The sequence below is a fragment of the Helianthus annuus genome, chromosome 17, assembly GCF_002127325.2.
Source record: "Helianthus annuus cultivar XRQ/B chromosome 17, HanXRQr2.0-SUNRISE, whole genome shotgun sequence".
Classification (NCBI taxonomy): domain Eukaryota; kingdom Viridiplantae; phylum Streptophyta; class Magnoliopsida; order Asterales; family Asteraceae; genus Helianthus; species Helianthus annuus.
This window is the reverse complement of record NC_035449.2, coordinates 173,989,460-174,014,620: the sequence shown is the minus strand read 5'-3', so window position 1 is coordinate 174,014,620 and position 25,161 is coordinate 173,989,460. Positions and strand designations below refer to the sequence as shown.

Sequence of the window (25,161 nt, the reverse complement as noted above, 5' to 3'; positions counted from 1 at the left end):
AACACTGAAACGTCTCAGAAGTTTTAGCTGAGATTTCTCCACATGGCATGGCTTGAGATGTTTCAGCGTTGTCTGACATGTGGCAGCCAGTGAATGGTCTATCGTCAAGACGTTTCAGCAATATGGTAAAGGCTCAACGAGACGTTTCCGTTGGCTAATTTCGAAACTTTGACCAATTCTTGGCTAATCTTGCTAAAAACCTAAAAAGTAAATGAAAAGGTTATAAATGTAAGACTTATTGTTTCTCACACTAGAATTTAAAATAAAATATGAAAATTTTTCAGTTTTTAAATAACCTATACACATGTAGGTTGTGTGTAGGCTAAATTACCTACATGTATGTAGACAATGTGTAGTGAAAAATATATGATTCTTTTATGTATATATAATACACATATGAATGTAAGAAACATAAAATTTAAGAAATATGAACTTTAAATCCTAAAATTTAGTGATTTAGAGTTGTTCCTTTTGTTCTCGCAATAATTAGTGTTCTGAAATGATCCTTATCCTATATATATATATATATATATATATATATATATATATTGAACGGCAAATTTGGATCACTGACGGACCTCTAGAGTATCATTGTGCCACCAGCGAAACCACCCGATTATATCCATCTCCACTAGGCATAATGCTTATATACCAATTCAGTAGGAAACCCAGTAAATATGAGAAAACCTCCTATGTGGGAATCAAACCTATTGGTTCAAATACTTATCCCAACACCAAAATACCACTAGACTAGAAAGTAATTGCCCCCCCCCCCCCCCTATATATATATATATTATATATGAGTAATTTATGAGGACTTCACCTAAAAAAGGAAGGGAAGGAAGTGACTCATATTTGAAGGTACTCTGCTCGAACACAAAACAAACAGCTCCATTATGAAGAAGCTCTTATTCTACACGTTTTTCTTGATTTTGTTCCTAAAATTTGGGTTCACACGGTCTGAAAAGCTCGATATGCACGAAGGTAGGTGGTTATTTTCTGTTTTCATTAATTAATTGGTTTGAGGATTGAGGGGGGATTATTGGTGATTGTTGTTTGCGTGAACTGATGCAGTGACGGCAATGAAAGAAATCTGGGAAAAGTTAGGGCTTGTTGGGAAGAAGAAATGGGATTTTGACAAGGATCCGTGCAGTTCTGAAAATTGGCAATTCTTTGTTGTCTGCAATTGCTCTTTTGAAAGTAATACCACCTGTCGTGTTACTCAATTGTACGTCTTCCGATCTTATTATCTTGGTAATTTGCTAGCAAAATGTGAATCGGGGAATATGAAGTCATATTCTTAAATTTTAAGCATCAAATTCATCTGTTTGACATCCATTCCACTCATAGATGTTTAAGTAATCTATAATGTTTTGAATCCGAAAATTATACTGATGCGGTGGATAATTGCACGATTAAAAGTTTTACGTTTAAAACCGAAATTTTTGGTGTTATGAATTTACGTCGAGATGGTTGGTAAACAGGGCAAAAAGTTGCGCCCCTACCACTTTTTTAATAGCAAAACTAAGTCTTTTAAAAACTACGTCCATAGATCTTGGGGTTATAACATTACTATGCATGACCCTTTGAACTCGACTAACTAGGTCCATAGCCTCTGGCACCATAAAACCAAAAGTATCAAAAGCAAATGGGATAAACTCGTGCTGGTTGTCAAGGCACCCTTTCTCGTGTTTGGTCACTTTACCCGAAGCAACCTTTAAAGCAGTCTGACCCACCGTGAAAGCACTACTCCCTAAGCCCACAAACGGGGAAACCCCTCTTAGATCCACATATGCAGGTTTTCCTCTTACCCTTCCAAAAACCAGAATGTCGGCTGGTCGAAAGGTAGATCTCACTTCTAACGGGTCACGTAAGAAATTAACGGGTGCCTCTTTCTTAATAGAAATACCAGCACGACTGAATATGTTAAAAATGACATCCCTAACCAAATCATGTCAGTATTTAAACTCCGAAGGTTCTCTACAATGAACGGGTGCCTCTTTAATATTGCACGAAGTTTCTGCTCATCGATATGCAGTGGGCATTTGGGATATTAGGATATAGAAGGAAGTGATTAATGTGCAGAATTATTTTGACATTTTATTACCGCAAAATAATGTTTGACTTAATTTTCTATCTGGTGTGTCAATTAGAGATCCTCTACTCTAGACATGAAAATTTCCTCCTACGAGTAGTAAAAATATGATTTACGTGCTCATAAAGGCAATTAGTTGCAAGTGGCGATTGATTTTTTTTAATTTTAGTTTTTAGAAGGGCGACTTTCTTGCATGGACAGATCTATGTGGACGTTAGGGGTAGCCCGGGATACTCCTCAACTTTCTTGGCTAAGTATAATTTTTTTTAAATCTTCGGTTTATCTATCAGGACTCCGTTTTGTCTATCGAGATTTACCTCTAAGTAAATGTTAGAATACCACTGAGTGTAGATGAAGATAAAATAAGGTGAAATGAAATGTTATGGTTGATTGAAACGGAAAATTTCCGGTGCCAGAAAGTTGCAAAAACTCATCCTTAAATAATGAAGAAGATAGAATATTATATTATTAATATGAACGTTGGCCAATGGTATCTAGATCAAATGATGGAAGACTTGTATTTTTTTTAGAGATGCAGGTGCAATTTTTACTTGGTGCAGAGTGAGGCACTAGTGGACATTGGTAGGAGACCCGGGAAAACTTGGTTTCGATCCTTGAGCCAAATGAGTTTTATCGGTAATTTCACCGTCGTGTGTATGGGCAGGTGAGTTACCAGGTTTTCCCCGGAATGGTATTGAACTCGGGTTAGTCTCGAATACTCCGTTTGGTCCAGTGCATGCCCCGAGAGTGCTCAGAATTGATCATGTTAGCGGTTAAAAAGAATATGAAGATTGGGAATGAAAAAGCTTAAGAGCAACACTGTAAAAGTCGGAGTTCAATTTAGGTGCTGTTTGTTTTTGCAGACATAAATTGTCTGCAAGCTGATTTCATCCGTTTTTTATATCTGCAACTGAAGATGTGGTTTGAAGATCTGCAAGCTGAAAATATAAGACTGTTTGTTTTATAACCTGATAATGTCTACACATTCAACATCCAACATATCCATGATCCAACTCACATCAACTCAACCCCTGCTTCTTCCTCTCGATGACTGATCGGAGCCGGTTAATCGGCCTGCCACACCCTCACAACTCTTCTTCTCACGAACACCCTCCCACACTCCGACACCCTGAAGAACAAGGAGAGAGAGACACTGCTGAGAGAGAAATCGGGAAAGGAGGAGAGAAATCGGCTGAGCCGGAGCCGTCTCCGACGGCGGCGTAAGGACCAAAGAAAGAGAGAGAACCGACAGAGCCGGAGCCGTCTCCGACGGCGGCGGTCTGTATTTCTTCCGACGAGGTTTCCGGAGCCGTCTCCGATGGCGGCGGTCTGTCTCCGACTGCGGTGGTCTGACGATGATGATGATTTTCTGTGGTGGATGATGAGGACATTGGAGGTGGTCCGGGAATTGAGAAGAAGAAGAGGGGGATGGAAGGAGAGGGAGCTGGAGATGTGTTGAAGGAGTTGTGTGAAGACAATTGAAACAAGGGTTCATAGCTTTTATTTTAAGATAAAATAAGCCATTTTCAGATCTTCTTTTAAAAAAAAAAACAAACAGTCTTCAAGCCCTTATGTCTGCCCGCCTGCAGACATAGGCTCCTTGCAGATGTTTTAAGCAAAAACAAACACCCCCTTAGTCAAACCTCAATTGATTTTAAACCATTATACTCTATTTGTTCTAAATATTACTTATTTTGTTTTTTTTCTTTACATCATTTATTTATTGTTTTACTTGCACCAAAGGTTGCTAAAAATTATAGTTATTTTTCAATGGTAAGATTCTATGATTATAGAGCAATGCCAACATATACTGTAAAAACCCAAAATAAACAAGAAAGAAGAAAAATGACATAGATTGACACCCCCAAACTAGACTAGTTTATTATGTCTCTTACATTAAAATTCTCCCATCTAACCCAGTTTATATTTTCGAACTTCGAACGACTCTTTAGCCAAATGAACGAATCCGCCTTCATTTCCTCCACCACTTTACTACCCGAGACTCGAGTTCCTTTGAACTCTTGTTCGTTCCTCGCTTTCCAGATGTGCCAAATAGTTGTTTAGAGAATCAGGTTTATCAGTTTCTTCCAAACTTTAGATCCTTTCCAACTATCAACCTGCTTCAAAAGCTCTTTGCTTGCCCCGAACTCCATGCTAACAGGAAGTTTTACCCAAGCTAGGATGTTCCACCATATTGATTTTGACATCGTATATTTAAGTACCAAATGTTCCACCGACTCGTCATAGGCATCACACCTGCAACACACTTGATTTTGAAGTTGGGCGCCTCTCTTGATCAGTTCGGTTTTAACAAGAATCTACCAATAGCTATTCTCCATGAAAACAAGTTCACCATTGGCGGGACCCAACGATTCCAATATTGCCACTCATCTTCAATCTCTGCTGATCACCCGATGATTTGATCCCTGATCTCAGCAACTGAGAAATTAGTATTTTCATCTGATTTCTAAGTCCATACGTCCTCACCGTCTCTAAACTTGACTTCATATAAAACTTTCAGCAGACCAGCCCACTAGGCCCATTCAGAATCACAATTCGGAGGTCGAGAGCAACGAATATCCCATTGTAATTTGTTCCGATATTTAACAAAATTGTCCGCCACAGACGCTTTTTTGTTTGCTATGATATTGAAGATAGCAGGGAAACGATTCATAAGTGTGCCCCTTCAGTCCAAACATCTGCCCAAAAGCCCACTTTGCTGAAAATTATATGCACCTGCATTTTTCACGGTGGTTAATTTTTTTTTATAATATAAATTGCATTTTTATTTCATTCCAATTATCAGGGCAAATTACATAAGGATAGCAGGTAGACGAGCAACAAACTGTGCCGCCATCCCTTTCTGGATAGAAAATACTAATCTACTAAAAACAAAGCCCCGCCCCTGAGGGGTCGAAAAGTTGCTATGGACCACACGCTGAACTCTAGACAAGAACCGAACTGCCTCCGGTGCCAAGGAGCCGAACGTGTCAAACGTCAGGGGGACGAAGGCATGCTGAGTATCCTCACAAGCTTTCGCGTGCTTTTCCACCTTCTTTGACTCTGCTTTCAGTACCGCTTGCCCCGCCGAAAACCCATTTTCCCGAAACCCGGCTAGTGGGGATACAACTGTGAGATCGACCATAAAAAAATCTTAAAAAAATTTAAAATTAAAAATAATACAGGAAAAAAATCTTAAAATGTTTCTTTTCAAATATATGACTTAATTAGTGGTTCTTTTCAAACATATAAATGTTTAATCTATACGATTCTATTTAAACTCCAGTTATATGAAATTAAAGATTAAGATCTTAGATATGATTCATTTCAAAGGCTAGCTTTCAATATTGAAAAGTCATATAAGATTATATGACTTAACAAATAATGAAAGATAATGAGTTTTTGGTTCTTTTGATCGATTCTTTTTGTTGAAGGAGATATTTTTGCTACAAAGTTGATATTATCTATAGAACTTCTAAACAACAGTTAAAGTTAAAAAATGATAACGTTCCCGTGTCTTTGATACACCCTTTAATTAAAAAGAAAATATAACCAACATATGCTTTGAAATTTAAAAATAAAATAATACTTGAATCCTATAATCAATTTTTTTTTATTTTGTCACTTTATTAGAGAGTAAGAGGATATTATAAAGCTATTAGTAGGGTCTGGGAAGGGTGAGGTATAGACACACCTTACCACTATCTAAAGGGATAGAGAGACTGCTTTCTGAAAGACCCCCGACTCCAAAGACAAATCAAGATAACAGTATACATATGCGCGCATCTACGCAAAAAAAAAAAAAAAGCAGAAAACATACTTGGTTAAAAATCACACCCAAAAAAGGACTACAAAAGCTAAAGCTCCTAAAACAAGAAAGCCCCCTACAAATCTTTAACCTTAATCCTACATCTTCATAAGCTTCTATAAGAGAATATTATAAAGTATGATTAAGAAAAGGTTGATTAACAATTTTGCTTTTTAGAAATAGTTTCAACACACACGTATCTATACCCAATTTTTTTTTTTTTTTTTTTTGAATTCCTGAATTTTATTAGACAAAATCAAAACTAGCGAGATGCTAGGACAAAGAAACCAGAATACAAAGACAGATTACAAAACATTGAAATTACACCACTTCCAGCATTTTATGAAGGTAAAGTTGAAACCATGGAACCCCACCATAGTGTTAAAGAAATCGTCTCCTAGAAGGTCCTAGTAGGGTTTTATGAAGGTAAAGTTGAAACCATCCGGCCCCGGAGCTTTTTCTCCCCCGCAATCCCAAACTGCAGATTTTACCTCATTAAAGGAAAAAGGTGAGATAAGAGATGTACCTTGTTCGTTCGAGAGTTTTTTTTTTGATGTGTTGGCATGTGAAAGTTGGTCTTTCACGAATCGACTCCAAGAATTTCTTTTCAAAGAACTCCCAAACTTCATCTTTTATCCGCGGAGGATCGGTGCACCACTCTTCATTAATCATAAGACCATTAATACGACTCCTTGAGACTCTGTTGTTAATGTGGCCATGGAAAAAAAGCTGAGTTTTCGTCTCCATCGATAGCCTATTTGACCCGAGATTTCTGTCACCTTGTGTTTATGCTCAATATAGTTTGCCGCCTAACATCCAATTTTTCGATAGCATCAACTGTAGCATTGAGACATTCATCCTCTTCTCTTTTGGTGTTTTTAATCCATGTTTTAATTGTGTTTTTATACACCTTAGTTTTCCAGCCAAAACAACATCGGGAGGACCTGCAGGGGTAAAACAAATGACAAAGGAACGAACCACATCATCAAAGCCAGATTTAGAAAGTCATGCATTAAAGAATTTGAAAGGGATGTGACCGAAATCGTTTTGTGTTGTGCACAAAACTACCAGAAAATAGAAAATGGTCTGAGAAATTCCTTGGTATATCCTGGAGTGTAGTGGTCGGCCATAAGCCCCAAAATTTGTTTCAGACTAACATGCAATCCGGTTTGCTAAGTTTGTTTCCCCCGTCGAGCCATCTTGTGAAGTTTGCTCCATTCATAATGTATTCAGCGAGATCTGCATCATAAATGAAGGAATTGAAGTCGGAAGTCGATGCCGGATCAAATATATATTTTCTTTTTTTCATTAGCTGATCTCACCTGATTAAAGTCGCCGAGTAGAATCCAAATACCCCCTCTTGTCGCCTTTAAGTTATTGATGTTATCCCACAACGCCCCTGATTGATCCAACACCCCTGATCGGCGGTTTGTGGAGCATAAATATTAAGTACATGCATCGTTTCTTCAACACCCCTGATCGATCCACATAGCAAAAGAAAATGCCTATGTTTGATTGTTTCAGTTCTCACAAAAATTCCAGGATCCCAAATATAAGCAATCCCACCTGGTCTTCCTTCCGAATTAACTCAGTCCGCTTCAAGAGGCGAGTTCCCCCAAAATAGTGTGAAGTTAATTCTCGAGCCATCCGCATACATAGTTTCTCGGATAGCGATAAAATTGACCCCATGATCTCTCTTTATACGTTTAACCCAGGTTTCCTTGTTGGCGTTACCGACCCCCCTAATGTTGATGGTTAAGAAATTCATTGGATTGTTATATTTTCTTCATCTCCCCTGACAAAGTTTTCGATGTGATTCGAACGGTTCTCTACATGCATTCCGGTACCATACCCAACATTGATGGTTGTATTAATTTCCTCAGTGAAGACATCGACTCTTTCCTTTTTTGTGGGCATGAGTATCGAATTTACCAGGTTCCCCCTATTGAAATCTGGGTTGACATTACTATCTCTAACGTTATCCGGCTCCGTGGTAGTCATCTCGAAATCTTCCACACTAGATGGTACACCAGGTTCCTGAGTGACAGAAGATTGGGGGGGGGGGGTGGGTGGAAGGAGGGTAGAGGTTTTCTGGATAAGCTGGGACGGGAAAAATAAAAGGGGTAAAGGTGGGTTCGGAAGAGGGAGGAACTTCACATCTGGACCTTTTGCTAGAGGCCTTACTGGGACTTAAAGAGGATCCAGATGAAGTGCAGTTGGGCCTGGAGAAGCGGAGCCTAGGGCCCAACTTTCTAGACCTGTTGCTAGATATTTTTTCGACTAGGCCCCTCCTGCAATAAAAACGTTATTAAAAGTGTTTCCCACGTCAGACGTGACCTTTGGATAATCTTTCTGGGTAATTGTGGGCGCCGTTTCTAGGTTTACACTTCCCATGCACGTGCCACCTCCATGCATCAATGCTCTGGTTCCCGAACAAACTCTCCATCTTCCTTTTCACCGTCCTCCCATGTGTTCATCGTATCGTTAATCGGATCAGATACCTCTGTCATAATCGTCTTATCAACTACGTATTTTGCCGTGTCACTTTCCTTGGAGTGTTTAGGTGCCCCAGTACCCCTTAGGAAAAAGTCAGGGACCCAATCTCTCATAACTTCTGAGATCCACACTCTATGTTCCACCCCATTCCATATGATAGACATTTCATCTATCACCTTCTTGCCGGAGTTCACAAGGATACCAACAATTTCAAAAGAGAGATTGCTTTCCTTGGTCATCGCACCGGAGGGAGAGACTACTTCACCAAAGGTTCTAGCGTTCATGTCAAAGGTCTCCTTATCCCAAGCATGGATTGGGACACCCTCAATACGTAACCAGGCAACTTTGTCTAGAAAATATTAAGTACCCACCCATGGCTTGATCGTGGAAAACCACTTGGACTAGTGTTCCTTGTAGTGATTCAGAAAAGCGTCACAGTGAGTATTGAGAGTGAATATCATGAATACCCTTAACCCACCCATGTAACTGAGCCTAGTTGTAACGCCCTGTGTTTGAAACTTTCTTAGTTTGGCAAGTCTCGTCCCTTTAATACTGAATGTTGCCTATTTGAGCATTAAACTATGTTAAACTATGTGAAACCTTGCTCGATGTGATACCTTGTGAAACTTGACTCTTGATACTCGACCCTTGGGATACTTGAATCTTGTGATGCTTTGAATCTAGACTCTTTTGATACTTTGGAACTTGACACTTGTTATGTTTGATACTTATTAAACAAGAGACTTTGATACTTGATGGAACGAGAAAGTTTGATGCCTGAAACTTGACACTAATTAAACGAGAGACTTGGATTCTTTATTGAACGAGAGACTTGATACTTGATACATTGATACTTGGATACTTGAAACTTATTAGACGTGAACCTAGCTTGAACACAACTTGAAACATAGAAACTTTTGTGTTAGTTATATAATTATACCATTGTAATGGTTACCCACAATAATACGCAACACGACATTTAATCTAGGTCGTGAAATGAACCAAAGTCAAAAAAGTAGCAAACGGGTCTCGGCTGTCCGAATGGACATCCGATCGGATGACCATTCGACCGAATAGCCATCCGACCCAGTGCGCACTTACACCACCTTACTTGTCACTGTCACCTATAAATACCGCACTTGTGCTTTCATTTCACACTTTTCGCCTCTGTCACCCGACCACACGCACTCCCAAGTCCTTTCAAGCACTTTTGTGGAGATTCAAGCTCATTCCGTAAGTATTTCTTCTAGATTTTTGTACGACTTTAGTCATTTAACACTTCTACACAAGATTCTTCAACAAAATCACACGAATACTTTAACATTTTCATGAAAATCGATTGATTTGGGGTTTCTTGGAGGTGTTTTCCGCTCAGTTGATGTACAAACTGTTATGGAGCATCATTTGATCAAGAACGACCCTAGATCGTGAGGATTTTCACAGTTTTCATACGAAATCTAAAGAAACTTGCACTTTTATCTCAGATCTGACGGAATAACACTTGTTTTCCGGCTTGGATCTGATGAATATCTTGTTTTACACTTGATTTTAGAACTTTTCTTCAACTATTGTACAAAACAGTAGTGAAATCGGTCTCAAACGGCCTATTGACTCGTTCCTTAGTCAAAAGGCGGCCTGAGATCTGAACTTCACCGGTAAATGGACAGTTTGACGAGTCCAAACATGAAGCACACTGGAAACAGTTCGTTAGTTCGAGAAGGGGTGGTTCCCAGCCGACCGAACGCCCTGAGTTTGGCACGTTTCTGTTGTTTGACGCGTCGTTACATCGTCTCTGTTAGCTCGAAACTTAAAAACTTTCACAACACTTCACTCACTCATCGTCTGTCCGGATGGCCATCCGATTGGATGACCATCCGTCCAGAGGATCTGATTATCATTACACTTGGTTGTTTTACAGGACACTATGATCTCAACACTTAAAACTTTATTAGTTCATAAACACGCACTTTTCGAATGGTCATCCGTCTGGATGACCATCCGATCGGATGGAGTCCATTTGTTCGAATGGTCATCCGACTGGATGACTATCCGTCCGGATCACCATCCGCTTAGGTATACTATCAGGCACTTTATCTCGACTTTAGCACTATTTGACACTCTGTTCCTCACTGGGTCAGCTCTTAGAGGACTTATGCTCTGTTCCCCGCACGCAGGCTGATCCATCGCTCCCTTCGATCCAACTTAAGAAGTGTTTGGTTGTTAGCACCCGCTGTGAGTATACTCGATCCCTTTTTGTTTTAAATACTGTTGGGATGCAATATGTATTCTATTATCAAGACACTTGACACTTGAAACTATTTGAAACATACTCTATCCTCGTTAAACATGAAACTTGAAACTTGATACTTGAGACTTTTATGCTATGTGAACGTTTAATCCTTGTGTGTAATTCCACTTTAACAATGGTAGCGCTATAGGAGTAATGCATCTCCCCGTTATTCTTTGGGGTATTGTTAGGAGGAGACATTTAACCTCCCATTAGTCTTTGGGAAAGGCATTTAACACATTGGAAACTTGGGCTATCACTTGGACTGCGTAAACTAGCATGGTGAAACTTTTTATGTGTTTATATGATGGACATGAGTCTTTTAAACTATTATGCTACGTCTTCAAACTTTTATGCTTGCCAACATTTTTGTTGATAGTATTTTAATACATGATGCAGGCTGATAGTAGTTGAGGAAATCAAGAAACATGCTAGGATGCTGCTTAGAAACACATCTTAGTTAATTCAGGAATTTTTGAAAAGTATTCGGATGTTTTCTATTTGATACTTTTGTGGTTGAATCGTGGATGCTGTTTAGAAATTTTTTATGAAATTTGATTAACCATTATTGAAACAAAAATTGTTGTGGAATCTTTTGAGCAATCTGAACGCTTAGTGCCGCGCCCCGATGTTTCCGCCATCGGTTGGGGTGTGACAGATTGGTATCAGAGCCATAACTATAGCAATTAGGAAAAGGTGGAATGCTTTGCCTAGTCTATAGTTCTAGGAAATTTGACTCTTATTTGTTGTTAAAGACTTATGCATTCTAACATACTTGCTTCCTAGCAACACTTACCTGTTAAACATTACAAGTCTTTCCTAAGGCTAACACAATATACACTTGGATACTTTGAGAACACTCTCGAAACGACTCGTCAAAATAGGGGTGATTCCCGCCTTTGTGACGACTTTCGCTCAGGAGTGCTTGTATTATGCACGAGATTTTCCTTCAAGTCAGGAGTGACATCGAAACCTTGAAGGAAATTTCAATAACATAATCTAGTAGGTCTTGTCTAATGATAAGCACCGACATTATTAGGGTGCAATGTTGTCAAGTTAGAGGTGAAGCTCACATCTTGATAACTAGTCCCAGTCTTTGATTTCAGCCTCGCCAAAGTCTCGAAATTCCCAATCAATTAGGGACGTGTAGTGACAGAAAGGACAAATATCGTAGGCCTAACATCGATGATGTATTTGTCTAAGTAAGCCAAGGCATGTTGCCTCAGTTCGAGACGAGTTCGATTCACTTTTGTTAGTTAACGTTCCTCGACCCGGAACAATCCTATGTTTTATGAGCCTATCTTTTATGGTATCTCGATTTTCATGTGGTTTTATACTTGATACTTTGTTCTTTCGAGACTTTTACGCAAATCACACGTATCTCCGCAATCTAAAACATTGGTAATAATCTCTCAGGATCGAACTAAATTTATGAGACTTTATTCATTCGTTACTACGTGGGAATCTTGATTTAACTTTGTGAAACATGTGGAACGTCATACTATGTGAAACTATTTGACCAAACTATGTGAAACATGTTGAATTTATTATGCTATTAAACAATGTGAAACTTGCTGAACATTTTAGTGATGTGTGAAACAACTTGAGTCTTTATGCAATCATGTGAAACTTTATGCTATGCTACCTGTTCGTACAACTATGATACTTAGACGAAACTTTGTGATCGAGTCTTACCCGATTCTTACTTGGATTCTTTAAATGCCGTCGAGTTGTCTCTCCAACCCACACAAGAGGTCAAAGGCCAACACTCAGAAAAAGATGATGTCTTTTATGGCCGACCAGATCGCACGCATTGTTCCCAAGATCGTGTCACACCCCCAAAATCCACCATGCAGAGTATCACCGCTTGGAGGCGTGACATGACCAGGATCGAGCCACCAATCATATTGAACAACGTAATTAAGTAAATAAAATCATCCATAATACAATTGGTGACCAAAGCAAGTTAACCAAGTTCAAATTAAACAGCGGAAGCATTATAGGTAAAACCCAAAACATAAGTACATAATTCATAAGTTTAAAGTCCAAAGCGTTAGTTTAATAAGTTCATAAGGATTTAAATATTAAGCACGGAACATAACAGTCCGTATCCCGCAACGACTCCTTCCTCGTGCAAGCTCCAAGCATTTAACGGCATGTAAGGCATGTAACAACGAGTCAACAAGAAAGTTGAGTGAGTTCACGATTGGTTGATTAGTTTTAAGTTGCTTCTGAAAACGCGGTTTGTCTTTCGTTGGCGTAATTGCCGTGGGGGTTACGTCGTAGTTGAAAGCATGATTAACCAGTTCATTCTTTATTACCCAAACCATATCCATGATCAGTGGGGGCTTCCCCATGTGAACTACTAGACCGTACCATATCGACTACTAACGCAAATAAGTTGTGCCCTACATCAGTGTCTATCATCACTGACAGTTTGCCATAGTCCATTAGTACACGCCCGTCCGATTGGCACGGTGTGAGGTTTGTTAAACCTGATAGCGCTATTAACTAATGACCCGCTCGCCATTGGCCTTGGCGATTAAGTCGATATGATATAAATTGAGGGACTTCATGATAGAGTTTTGTCTAGTAAGTTTTAAGGTTGTTGTCCTTGTATTCTACCCAACCACCGTTTTAAATTCTTTAACCCATTCCCAACCACCGAGAATCCCATGCCTTAGAAAGTGTGTGAACTCACCTTGGTTTGCTTGGTTAGATTAATTACTCAAGTAAATTAGGAAATCAAGCACGACCTAATAAGGTACACATAACAATCAGTTTCTCATGCATAACACGTATCCCACGTACTGTTTATTTACCCATTACTTACTACCACAAACCACACAATTCAAATGTCAAGACATATTGTCAAGTTATATAATTTTACCCTAATATAATATAACTATTTCACAAAATAAACAAGTATCCACACAAGTGTTCTAGCATAAGATATATATTCTAAATATATATATATTTATCAGATTTTATTTACGAAAATCAACCTCCGCCACTTGGTATTTTGTAATAAAAATCATGGCGAAGTTTATTCTGAAACCAAGGTTAAAATACGTTTGTAAACATTTGCTAGAAAAATATTTTTTCTAAGTGTTGAGTTTTTAGAAAAATGCCGCCAGAGTTTCCTTTGTAAATGGAGATGTCCATGCTTACTAGCATATCATTTTTTTTTTCAAAAAATTATTCAAACAATTCTCATTCAACAATATACGATCTCTATTTACAAAACTTGCCAAAAACAAGCATAAACTATAAACTTATGAACTTGAAGATTTATAAAAATATGTAGTACCTTACTAGTGCCCTTAGTAAGTCTTGTTACCTTTTAAAATGTGATTAGTTCTTTAAAAACTTTACTTTAAAGAATATGAATCTTTACAACTTATGTTCATATTTTCTAAAAATGTTTCTTCATGTATTTTTCTTGTTACACATGTGTTTCTTAACTTTGTTAGCTACTAAAAATGTGATTAGTTTATGTAAGATCCAAGTTTTAATAAAACTTATATGTTTCACTTGGTACTTTCGAAAAACCACTCATAGATCTTTAGATCTACAAGTTTACAACCCACTTTGATCTTTATTTTTCAAGAAAACATTTATGTAATCAAGTTCATAGCTTATGTGTGGATGATTTCATCATCCACAACATTTTTGACCTTCACATCTTGCTAGTTCATGTCTTTAAACATGATCTAGCAAGCCTATGTGATGAACCATAACATTTTTACTAACAAACAACATATGACAAGCATAATAACATAAGAACAACATGATTTCTTCATCAATATAACACTACTTCTTCTCTATTTAGTTTATACTTCAAGCATTATTTTGGTGTTTCGGGCAGTGTCCGGTTGCTCGGTTCGGTGTTGTTCCGTTAAAGTGCTTAATTAATCCTTAACGTGTCCTTTATATATATTTTTGTAACATTTTAATTTTCAACACTCAGGAAAGGAGAACGGACTATTTAGTAACTTTTTTCGTATACTGCTAGTTTGTTAACAAGCACATGTAAGTATAACAAAGTAATCAAAAAGCAGTTAGGTAATTCCACACAGTCATCAAGCACTTTAATTATGGTTAATAAATTGTACGGATACATGGAATTGCGAGGGTTGTCACAGATCGTCTCTGAGATCCAGGGATCAAACACTCATCCCTCCTCCGTCGACTCTAAAGAGGAAAAACCAAAGCCTGTGAGCTTCAACTACAAACAATTTGTCTCTTGCAACCCTAAGCCTTTCATGGGCAGTGATGGGGTAACTGCAACGCTGGAGTGGTTCGACAGCATCGAGGTTACTTTCATCAACAGTGAGTGCCCAGAACACTTAAAGACTAGGAGTGGAACAGGCGTGTTTCAAGGAAGAGCTCTCGAATGGTGGACGAATGAAAGGAACATCCGCTCCAACGATGACGCTTATGCTTTACCTTGGGTAGAGGTTAGGGAAATGTTGAAGCTCGAATTTTTCCCGGCGCATGAGCAGCAAAAACTTGAGGACGAGTTCTGGCATCTGAAACAAGTGGGTGACAACAACCTGGCTTATACTACCCGTTTTAAGCAACTCAGCATCATTGTGCCTCACTTGGTATCTACTCCTAAACAAATGATCACCAAGTACATCCATGGTTTGCCTCCTGCTATGCGTGACGCCATTGAAGCAGCTCAACTCGACACTATTGAAGAAGTTTACCGTCTGGCAGCAAGTTTGAACAACAACCGTGCCCGTGATAAATAGTCTGGAAACTCTGCTCCATCGAAACCTGCTAATCAGTTCACCCATCGAAACCTGCTAATCAGTTCACCCAGCAGCCCAATGGCGGCAGGAACAAGAAACAAAAGTCTCAAGTTTCTGGCTGCAACGCTATTGTCCCTGCTGTAAATGCAAACCTTGCAGGCAATGTTATTGTGCCTGCTGCTGCTGCTAACCCTCCTGCTCCGGAAAACAAGAAGTCGTACACTAGGATTCATCCCAAGTGTGCCACTTGCAACTTTCATCATCCTGCTAACTCTGCTTGCCATCTGTGTACCAACTGCAATCGTTATGGTCAAATAACTCCCTACTGCCGTTAAGCTAAACGGGTCCAACAAGCACAACCAGCTGAGGCAGCTCAGCTAGCTCAGCAGAATCCCAGACCAACAACAATGTGAAAGCCCGCTACAAGTGTGGAGACATCACTCATCTTTGTCCCTAGTATCCCCAGCTAAACTAGGAACAACAGCAAGCCGCTCGAGGGCGAGCGTTCAACATCAATGCAAATCAGGCTCGTAACGACAATGATGTCGTTAATGGTACGTTTCTTTCAATGATCTTTACGCTTCGATACTATTTGATACTGGTGCCGACAGAAGCTTTGTGCCCGTAGAATTTGAATCTTTGTTAAACTGTGCACGCTCTAAACTACCTAAGTCGTTCTCTGTTGAGATTGCCGATGGTAAGTCTATTCTAGTTGATTCTATCCTCCGTGATTATTCCCTGACTCTTAACGATCACGTTTTCACTATTGATCTCATACACATGCAATTGGGTAGCTTCGATATCATAATCGGCATGGATTGGTTGTGTAACAACCATGCTAAGATCGCTTATCACGAGAAGTACGTTTGTTTACCTCTCCCGTCTGGTGATACTTTGCACGTTTATAGAGACCGACCTTCTAGAGGACTGAAGTTGATGTCATGCACTCAAGCGAATAAGTGCTTAGGAAAGTAGTACTTTACCTTATTGGCCCACATAGTGGAACATAAGGTCAAGGGAAAGAGCGTAAGCGATGTTCCAGTAGTGTGTGATTTCCCGGATGTCTTTCCTAAGGATCTTCCTGGTCTTCCTGCTCCTCGATCTATTGATTTCCGTATTGATCTTATACATGGTTAGACTCCTGTTGCCAAAGCTCCTTACCGACTTGCACCCTCCGAGATGCAAGAGTTATCTAGTCCACTGCAAGAGCTACTTGAAAAAGGCTTTATACGTCCAAGTACCTCCGCGTGGGGTGCTCCTGTGTTATTCGTCAAGAAGAAAGATGGTTCGTTTCGTATGTGTATCGACTACCGAGAGCTTAATAAACTCACCGTTAAGAATCGTTATCCTCTTCCTCGTATCGATGATTTATTTGACCAACTACAAGGCGCGAGTTATTTCTCAAAAATCGACCTTCGATCGGGTTATCACCAGCTCCGTGTTCTCAAAGAAGATATCCCCAAAACCGCATTTCGCACTCGTTATGGGCGCTATGAGTTCGTGGTTATGCCTTTTGGTTTGACCAACGCACACGCCATGTTCATGGATCTTATGAATTGTGTTTGTAAACCTTACTTAGATCATTTTGTGATAGTCTTTATTGATGATATTCTGATTTATTCGAAAACTCGTGCTGATCATGAACGCCATTTACGCCTTATGTTAGAACTTTTACGTGGTGAACGCTTATACGCAAAGTTTTCGAAATGTGAATTTTGGATTGATGAAGTACAATTTCTCGGGCACGTTGTTAGTAAACAATGAATCCATGTTGACCATTCTAAAATCGAAGATGTGAAGAATTGGAGTACGCTAAAATCTACATCGGAGATTTTTTCCTTTTTGGGATTGGCGGGTTATTACCGTCGATTTATCTCGGACTTTTCGAAGATCGTTGTCCCTCTTACTTCGTTAACGCAGAAAGAGAAACCTTTACTTGGGGTCCCGAGCAGGAGGAATCCTTTCTAACTTTTAAGAATCTCCTTTGTAACGTTCCTGTACTTGCTCTCCCTGATGGGAGTGACGATTTTGTGGTATATTGTGATGCCTCGAAACGTGGCCTGGGCTGTGTGCTCATGCAGCAGGACAAGGTCATCGCTTATGCCTCCCGACAGCTCAAAATACATGAGAAAAACTATACTCCCCATGATTTAGAGCTTGGCGCAGCTGTTTTTGCGTTAAAGGTCTGGTGACACTACCTATATGGTACTAAGTGTGTGGTTTTCACTGACCATAAGAGCCTGCAACACATCTTTAACTAGAAGGAACTGAATATGCGTCAGCGACGATGTGTAGAGTTACTTAACGACTACGACTGCGAGATTCACTATCATCCTGGCAAGGCGAATGTCGTGGTCGTTGCTCTTAGTCGTAAGATTCATGTTAGCAGCATTCTCTGCTCTCAGATCACTAGTAAACTTCATGCTTGTATCCGTGAAGCTCAATACTCGTCTGTCAGCGAAGGTAGTCTAAGCATGGAAATACGAGGTGCTTCTACTGAACAACTTGAAACAAAGTCTGATGGATTTCAATACTATCTCAATTACATCTGGGTGCCAGATCGCGACAATCTACGTGAACTCATTATGAATGAGGCTCACAAATCCCGATACTCTATTCATCCTGGTGCCGTTAAGATGTACCATGATTTGCGTATGACTTATTGGTGGCCTGGTATGAAGAAGGATATCGTCGCGTACGTCTCAAAGTGCCTTACTTGCTCTAAGGTTAAAGCCGAACATCAATGTCCTTCAGACTTCTTGAACAACCCGAAATCCCTATTTGGAAATGGGATAGCATCGCTATAATCTTTATAACTAAACTACCCCGTACACCCGCTGGTCATGATAGTATATGGGTTATCATCGACCATTTGACCAAATCAGCCCACTTTCTTCCTATTCGTGAAGATTTCAAAGTGGAGAAACTTGCTCGAATCTACACTGATGGAATCATATGTCGTCATGGTATACCCATTGATCAAGGCTAGGAGCAGACAAAAGAGCTATGTTGATAAAAGGCGTAAGCCTCTAGAATTCAATGTTGGAGATCACGTTCTTCTCAAGGTATCTCCTTGGAAAGGAGTTATATGTTTTGGTAAAAAGGGAAAGCTTGCCCCTCACTATGTGGGTCCTTTCAAGATTCTCGAAAGGATTGGCAAGGTGGCTTACCGACTTGATTTCTACAAGGGCTTAGCAATGTACATCCAACATTCCATGTATCTAATCTTCGAAAGTACTTAGCCGATGAGGAATTTCAGGTTCCCATCGAAGACTAGCAAATAAACGAGACACTACATTTCGTGGAGAAACCGGTCGAAATCATGGACCGAGGTACCAAGCGGCTGAGGCGAAGCAAAATTTCCATAGTTAAGGTACGATGGGAAGGAAAGCGTGACGCTGAATTCACTTGGGAACTCGAGAGTGAGATGAAGACCAAGTATCCATAGCTCTTCGATCAGTTTTCCTCTTAGATCTCGGGAACGAAATCTCCTAAAGGAGGGGAGACTGTAACGCCCTGCGTTTGAAACTTTCATATTTTAGCAAGTCTCGTCCCTGTAATACTGAATGTTGCCTATTTGAGCCTTAAACTATGTTAAACTATGTGAAACTTTCATATTTTAGCAAGTCTCGTCCCTGTAATACTGAATGTTGCCTATTTGAGACTCTTTTGATACTTTGGAACTTGACACTTGTTATGTTTGATACTTATTAAACAAGAGACTTTGATACTTGACAGAACGAGAAACTTTGATGCCTAAAACTTGATACTAATTAAACGAGAGACTTGATACTTGATACATTGATACTTAGATACTTGAAACTTATTAGACGTGAACCTAACTTGAACGCAACTTGAAACACGGAAACTTTTGTGTTAATTATATAATTATACCATTGTAATGGTTACCCACAATAATACGCAACACAACACAACACTTAATCTAGCTCGCAAAACGAACCAAAGTCAGAAAACTAGCAAACAGGTCTCGGCTGTCCGGATGGACATCTGATCGGATGACTATCTGATCGGATAACCATTGGACCGAAAAGCCATCCGACCCAGTGTGCACTTACACCGCCTTACTTGTCACTGTCACCTATAAATACCGCACTTCTGCTCTCATTTCACACTTTTCTTCTCTGTCATCTGACCACACGCACTCCCAAGTCCTTTCAAGCACTTTTCTCGAGATTCAAGCTCATTTCGTAAGTATTTCTTCTAGATTCTTTTACAACTTTAGTCATTTAACACTTCTACACAAGATTCTTCAACAAAATCACACGAACACTTTAACATGTTCATGAAAACCGACTGATTTGGGGTTTCTTGGAGGTGTTTTCCGCTCAGTTGATGTATAAACTGTTATAGAGCATCATTTAATCAAGAACAACCCTAGATGTTGAGGATTTTCACAGTTTTCATCCGAAATCTAAAGGAAACTTGCACTTTTATCTTAGATCTGACGGAATGACACTTGTTTTCTGGCTCGGATCTGATGAACATCATGTTTTACACTTGATTTTAGAACTTTTCTACAACTATTGTACAAAACAATAGTGAAATCGGTCTCAAACGGGCTATTGACTCATTCCTTAGTCAAAAGCCGGTCTGAGAACTGAACTTCACCGAAAAACGGACAGTTTGACGCGTCCAAACATGAAGCACACCGGAAACAGTTCGTTGGTTCGAGAAGGGGTGGTTCGCAGCCGACCGAACGAGCTGAGTTTGGCACGTTTTCGTTTTTTGACGCGTTGTTACATCGTCTCCGTTAGCTCGAAACTTAGAAACTTTCACAACACTTCACTCACTGATCGTCTGTCCGGATGGCCATCCGATCGGATGACCATCCGTCCAGAGGATCTGATTATCATTACACTTGGTTGTTTTGTAGGACACTATGATCTCAACACTTGAAACTTTATCAGTTCGCAAACACGCACTCTTCGAATGGCCATCCGTTCGAATGGCCATCCGATCGAATGGCCATCCGTTCGAATGGTCATCCGTCCGGATGACCATCCGATTTAGTCATCAGTTCAGATGACCATCCGCTCAGGTATACTATCAGACACATTATCTCGACTTTAGCACTGTTCGACACTTTGTTCCCAACCGGGTCGGCTCTTAGAGGATATATGCTCTGTTCCCCACACGCAGGCTGATGAAGCGCTCCCTTCGATCCAACTTAAGCAGTGTTTGGTTGTTAGCACCCGCTGTGAGTAAACTCGATCCCTTTTTGTTTTAAACACTTTTGGGATGCAATATGTATTCTATTATCAAGACACATGACACTTGAAACTGGAAACTATTTGAAACATACTCTATCCTCGTTAAACATGAAAATTGAAACTTGATACTTGAGACTTTTATGCTATGTGAACGTTTAATCCTTGTGTGTAGTTCCGACTTAACAATGGTAGCGCTATAGGAGTAATGCACCTCCCTGTTAGTCTTTGGGGTATTGTTAAGAGGAGACATTTAACATCCCTTTAGTCTTTGGGGAAAGGCATTTAACGCATTGGAAATTTGGGTATCACTTGGACTGCGTAAAGTAGCATGGTGAAACTTTTTATGTGTTTATATGATGGATATGAATCTTTTAAACTATTATGCTATGTATTCAAACTTGTATGCTCGCCAACATTTTTGTTGATAGTATTTTAATACATGTTGCAGTTTGATAGTAGCTAAGGAAATCAAGAAACATGCTAGGATGCTGCTTAGAAACATATCTTAGTTAATTCAGGAATTTTTGAAAAATATTCGGATGTTCTGTATTTGATACTTTTGTGGTTGAATCTTGGATGTTGTTTAGACAATTTTTATGAAATTTGATTAACTATTATTGAAAAAAAAAAGTGTTGTGGAATCTCTTGAGCAATCCGAACGCTTAGTGCCGCGCTCCGATGTTTCCGCCATCGGTTGGGGTGTGACACCAGTCAAGAATTGTTTCATGTTGCCCGTTATTTCCAACAAATTTCATACGATAGCCAGGCTTTTGGCCTTGCCAAGTAGTGCCTTACCACCCATGCGCTTAACATCTTTGAGTTACACCCCTGGAATTTAACTGATTTCTATTTACAGGCGCCACCACCGGATAAGACCTCGGAGTAAGATCTACCACCTCCCCTCTTCGAAATACTTTGCTTCACCCTGGTGCAGGTTTCAAGTTGGATTGGTACGTACATGGCAGTGTGTCATTTTTCATTTGGTTACCATTTGAGAATGACAGACCATCGCGCCTGAATCTTGCCATGTCCATCAACAGTTTTGCACCTTTTAGCTTGATTTTGTTTAGAACTTCAAGCATTTTCCCCGTATCCTTCACGTTTTCGAATCTTACGAAGGCAAATCTGCTTACCCCTTTGTCAAACTTCTTTGGAATAAACACATCTTTCAGATTGCCGAAGGCATGAAACTCATTCCATAACTCTCCCGTAGAGCAGGATCCAGGAAGATTTGAAACGAAGAAGTTTATTGTGTTATAAAATTCGAAGTGTTGTTCTTGGGAGTGTGTTTGTTGCTACTTTCTCTTCCGTTTTCCTGTTGCTTGGTTCCAAGGTCGATCGTCTTCTTTTTTCGCTCTGCCCGTTCATTTTTCTTAGACTATGTGGGCTTATCTGCGTAGAGTCTGACCCACCAGCGGTCACAACCTGTATTTATACCTAGTTAAAACATAATTTTAGTTATAGTAAACTGCAATTTTACCCCCTGAGGTTTGGGGTGATTGGCATGTCTACCCCCCTAAGGAAATAATTTCAATTTTACCCCCCCCCCTAACGTTTGCTATTATGTCGCAACTTTACCCCTCGACGTTAATTTGGCTTAACAGTCAACATAAGAAGCTGATGGTCAAAGGGTAAATATGTCATTTTGCTATTATTGTGAAGCTTCTTCTCTACAACACCCCTATTAGTAACATATCAAAGCAGAATTACCCCGCACCTTCCCACCATCCTCCTTCGAACCTGCGATCACCTTCTCCGGCTATATCAGGGTTCTCCGGCGATCAGTGATTCTCCGGCGATCAGGCTTCTCCTCCGGTGACATCAGGTCCTCTGGTGACAACAACTCCTCCATTGACAACTCTTCAGACCTTACAAAATGCTGGTTGTTTGTTGGAGATATATGTAACTTGGGTAAACATGAAGTTCCCGTAACTAAAACCCTAGAATTCTAAAATCAGACCACGCCGCAGCGGAATCTGAGTCTCTCTCACAGCCCCATCCTACTCAATTCGTTATGTATATATGCCGCCCCCATCCTTCACTTGCCAACATGGTGCTTCAATCTCTTCTCTCTACCCAGTTAACACATCTCTCTCTGCTATTTGATTCATAGTTTCGTTGCTTTCTTTCTTCTACCTATTTCATTTTTCTGTGAATAATGAAAGCCTGTCGAATTTTTTTGTTTTGATTTTAGTATGAGATTTGGGGAAATTTGTTGAGGTGATTTGATTTGGAAAAGACTGAAGTGATGATTTATTTTACACAATATTGTCTGCAATATGGTATGATGATCTATAATACATGCACTACCATCTGATCAATCTTTTAGTCACTCAGTTTTTTCATTATTTCCTATTTTTTTTGTAAATCCCAAATTAAAAATGCATACGTTGCAATCGATGATGCAAATCTACATTTTAAACTGATGTTTTGCTGTGATTAACATAAATTATCACCATCTTTCGGTTGAGATTGCATTAGAAGGTGTTTTTTTATTTTAAATGCCCCATGGTATCTGATGCCTTGATCTAATTAACGTTTTAGGCATCTCGTTAGACGGGCAGATAGCGATGAAAACAGTTTTGCAACACAGTCTGCTGATTAAATCCACAGCTTATTGTTACTTTTATTGCTGTTCACATTTTTAGTTTGTTTAGAATATTAATTTTGTAAGGGTTGTGATGAGAAATTAGGAAAGTCATCCACCACTCTGATATTCATTGTGATTGATAAACTTTCTCATTACCCATACTTTCTTTTTTGTTTCTGAGCCCTCTCATTATGAACATACAGATGCTAGGGCACAAGTCCTGTTAATCAAATTGATCAGCAGATCTGTAATTTCTGTATAGTGTCATTTTTGTAATAAGTTTGTTAATCAGTTGTTAGGGCAGTTGTTTGCTGTTATTAGCTGCTGCTAATCAGTATATAAGGAGAGATTGGTTGATTATTAAGAGGAGGGTTTATAATAATCGAATATGGGTGGTGGCGGGAAGGGATTTGGATGCCCCAGGGGGTAAAATTGCAACTTAACAGAAAGTATAGGGGGGAATAAGAAATGGCATTTTAGTAATTTACCTGTGGGGAGTAATTATGCAACATAACAGGAATGTTGGGGGTAAAATAAAAGGGTAAACTACTCATTTCAAATTAAATCTAATTGATCAGTTAGCCAAATTAACGCTGGGCGGTAAAGTTGCGACATAACAGCAAATGTTGGGGGGTAAAATTGCAATTATTTCCTTAGGGAGGGGGGGGTAGACATGCCGATCACCCTAAACCTCAGGAGGTAAAATTGCAGTTCAGTTTTTTAGTTATATCTTATCTCAAAATATCATATTATAATTTATAAACTTATTACTAATTGTTTAATATTTTTTTTTATTAAATGTAACCTAGTAATTATACATTTTATATATACAGCTTAACAGTGCCCCTTACGAGTCTTCGAATTCATAGGCACGGACCTAGGTAAAAGAAAATTTAGGTTACCTCTGGTTTTTTTTTCTAGCTCTGCCACTGCTTTCTTGTATTAGGCTATCACACTCCTCAAATTGAAGAGTCCCGTTGCCCCACTCCGGTCAGACTATGTTATCTTCACTCGGCCCACGTTCGCTTTAGAGTTTGGCTTGGATGTTCCCCCGGGAAACTATACCGCCAACAGCCACTTGATGACCATTGTGTCACCACAAGAGCAGAACATTCTCTAGCGTAACACACGGTGAGACGAAAACCCTGGTGGGCTCAGGATAGAACCTGACACCTCTGCAAGAAGGCTATGCTCTATCTATCAATGTCTAATGCAACAAAATAACACAAGTGAGGATTAAATTTGAGTATCTTTCAATTTATGATTAAAGTGTTTCCAAATGTTAGAATGATTGGTTGCCTAGTCAGATGGTGTAGATTATTGTGCGATACTTTCTCTTGTTACCAAACTTGGTTACTTATTTCCTTAGTTGCAATATACAATTAGGCACTTCATTAGCTTCATGTCAAGAATGCCTTTGCATATAAGTAATTTAAATAAAGATGCATATATGAAAGAACCAGCTGCCCAAGGGTAGTTTGGGAAAGTATGCACATGCAAGACCTTTAATGATTTAAAACATTCTTTGCAAGCTTGGTTTTGGAAACTAATACTTGTTGGGTATTTTTAGACGGTATATGAGTTACTTTTTTTTAATAACCAAATGACAAAATTTATTGGCAAAGGCGGGGCCAACTAGACATTGGAAGTCCCAAAAAACGACAAGTCGACAACAACATTACAATTTTAAATATCTATTACTAAAATCCCACCACCAAACCCAAACAAGGTCCCCAAACTTAGACTTGTTTTTTATCCACACAAAAGAGTCCTTAATTCCTTCAACAATCTTCGGAACCACCCCCCACTTATCTTCAAAAATCTTATTCTTTTTTGAACGGCCAACAAAACACCTTTTTTTATATTTAGCTAGCAGCTAACACCAAATATACATACA

General features: G+C 39.4%; 1 protein-coding gene and 2 non-coding genes across 5 annotated transcripts; all 3 read left to right on the top strand.

Moving 5' to 3' along the window:
- Positions 1-801: 801 nt before the first annotated feature.
- On the top strand, positions 802-23,646 carry LOC110923230 (probable LRR receptor-like serine/threonine-protein kinase At1g07650). 3 transcript variants are annotated; one of them, XM_022167378.2, is made up of 3 exons: positions 802-984; positions 1,075-1,228; positions 23,219-23,646. In XM_022167378.2, the coding sequence occupies exons 1-3, from the start codon at positions 897-899 to the stop codon at positions 23,277-23,279; spliced, it is 303 nt and encodes a 100-aa protein (XP_022023070.1). In that variant the 5' UTR covers positions 802-896; the 3' UTR covers positions 23,280-23,646. The 3 variants fall into 3 exon arrangements, with proteins under 3 accessions (XP_022023070.1, XP_022023071.1, XP_022023069.1); XM_022167379.2 differs by lacking the exon at positions 23,219-23,646 and adding an exon at positions 11,086-11,266; XM_022167377.2 differs by lacking the exon at positions 23,219-23,646 and adding an exon at positions 10,574-10,691.
- On the top strand, positions 22,913-22,997 carry LOC118489587. Its single transcript, XR_004887609.1, has one exon. It is a non-coding gene; the product is annotated as a small nucleolar RNA Z195/SNORD33/SNORD32 family (small nucleolar RNA).
- Positions 23,066-23,151, top strand: LOC118489588. Its single transcript, XR_004887610.1, has one exon. It is a non-coding gene; the product is annotated as a small nucleolar RNA Z196/R39/R59 family (small nucleolar RNA).
- Positions 23,647-25,161: the final 1,515 nt, after the last annotated feature.

Excerpts from the sequence above, each read along its gene's own strand:
- LOC110923230 (XM_022167377.2), top strand. The coding sequence starts at position 897 with ATGAAGAAGCTCTTATTCTACACGTTTTTCTTGATTTTGTTCCTAAAA. Across the intron at positions 985-1,074 it reads AAAGCTCGATATGCACGAAG|TGACGGCAATGAAAGAAATC; the intron begins GTAGGTGGTTAT and ends GAACTGATGCAG. Across the intron at positions 1,229-10,573 it reads ACCTGTCGTGTTACTCAATT|GCTGATCCATCGCTCCCTTC; the intron begins GTACGTCTTCCG and ends CCCCGCACGCAG.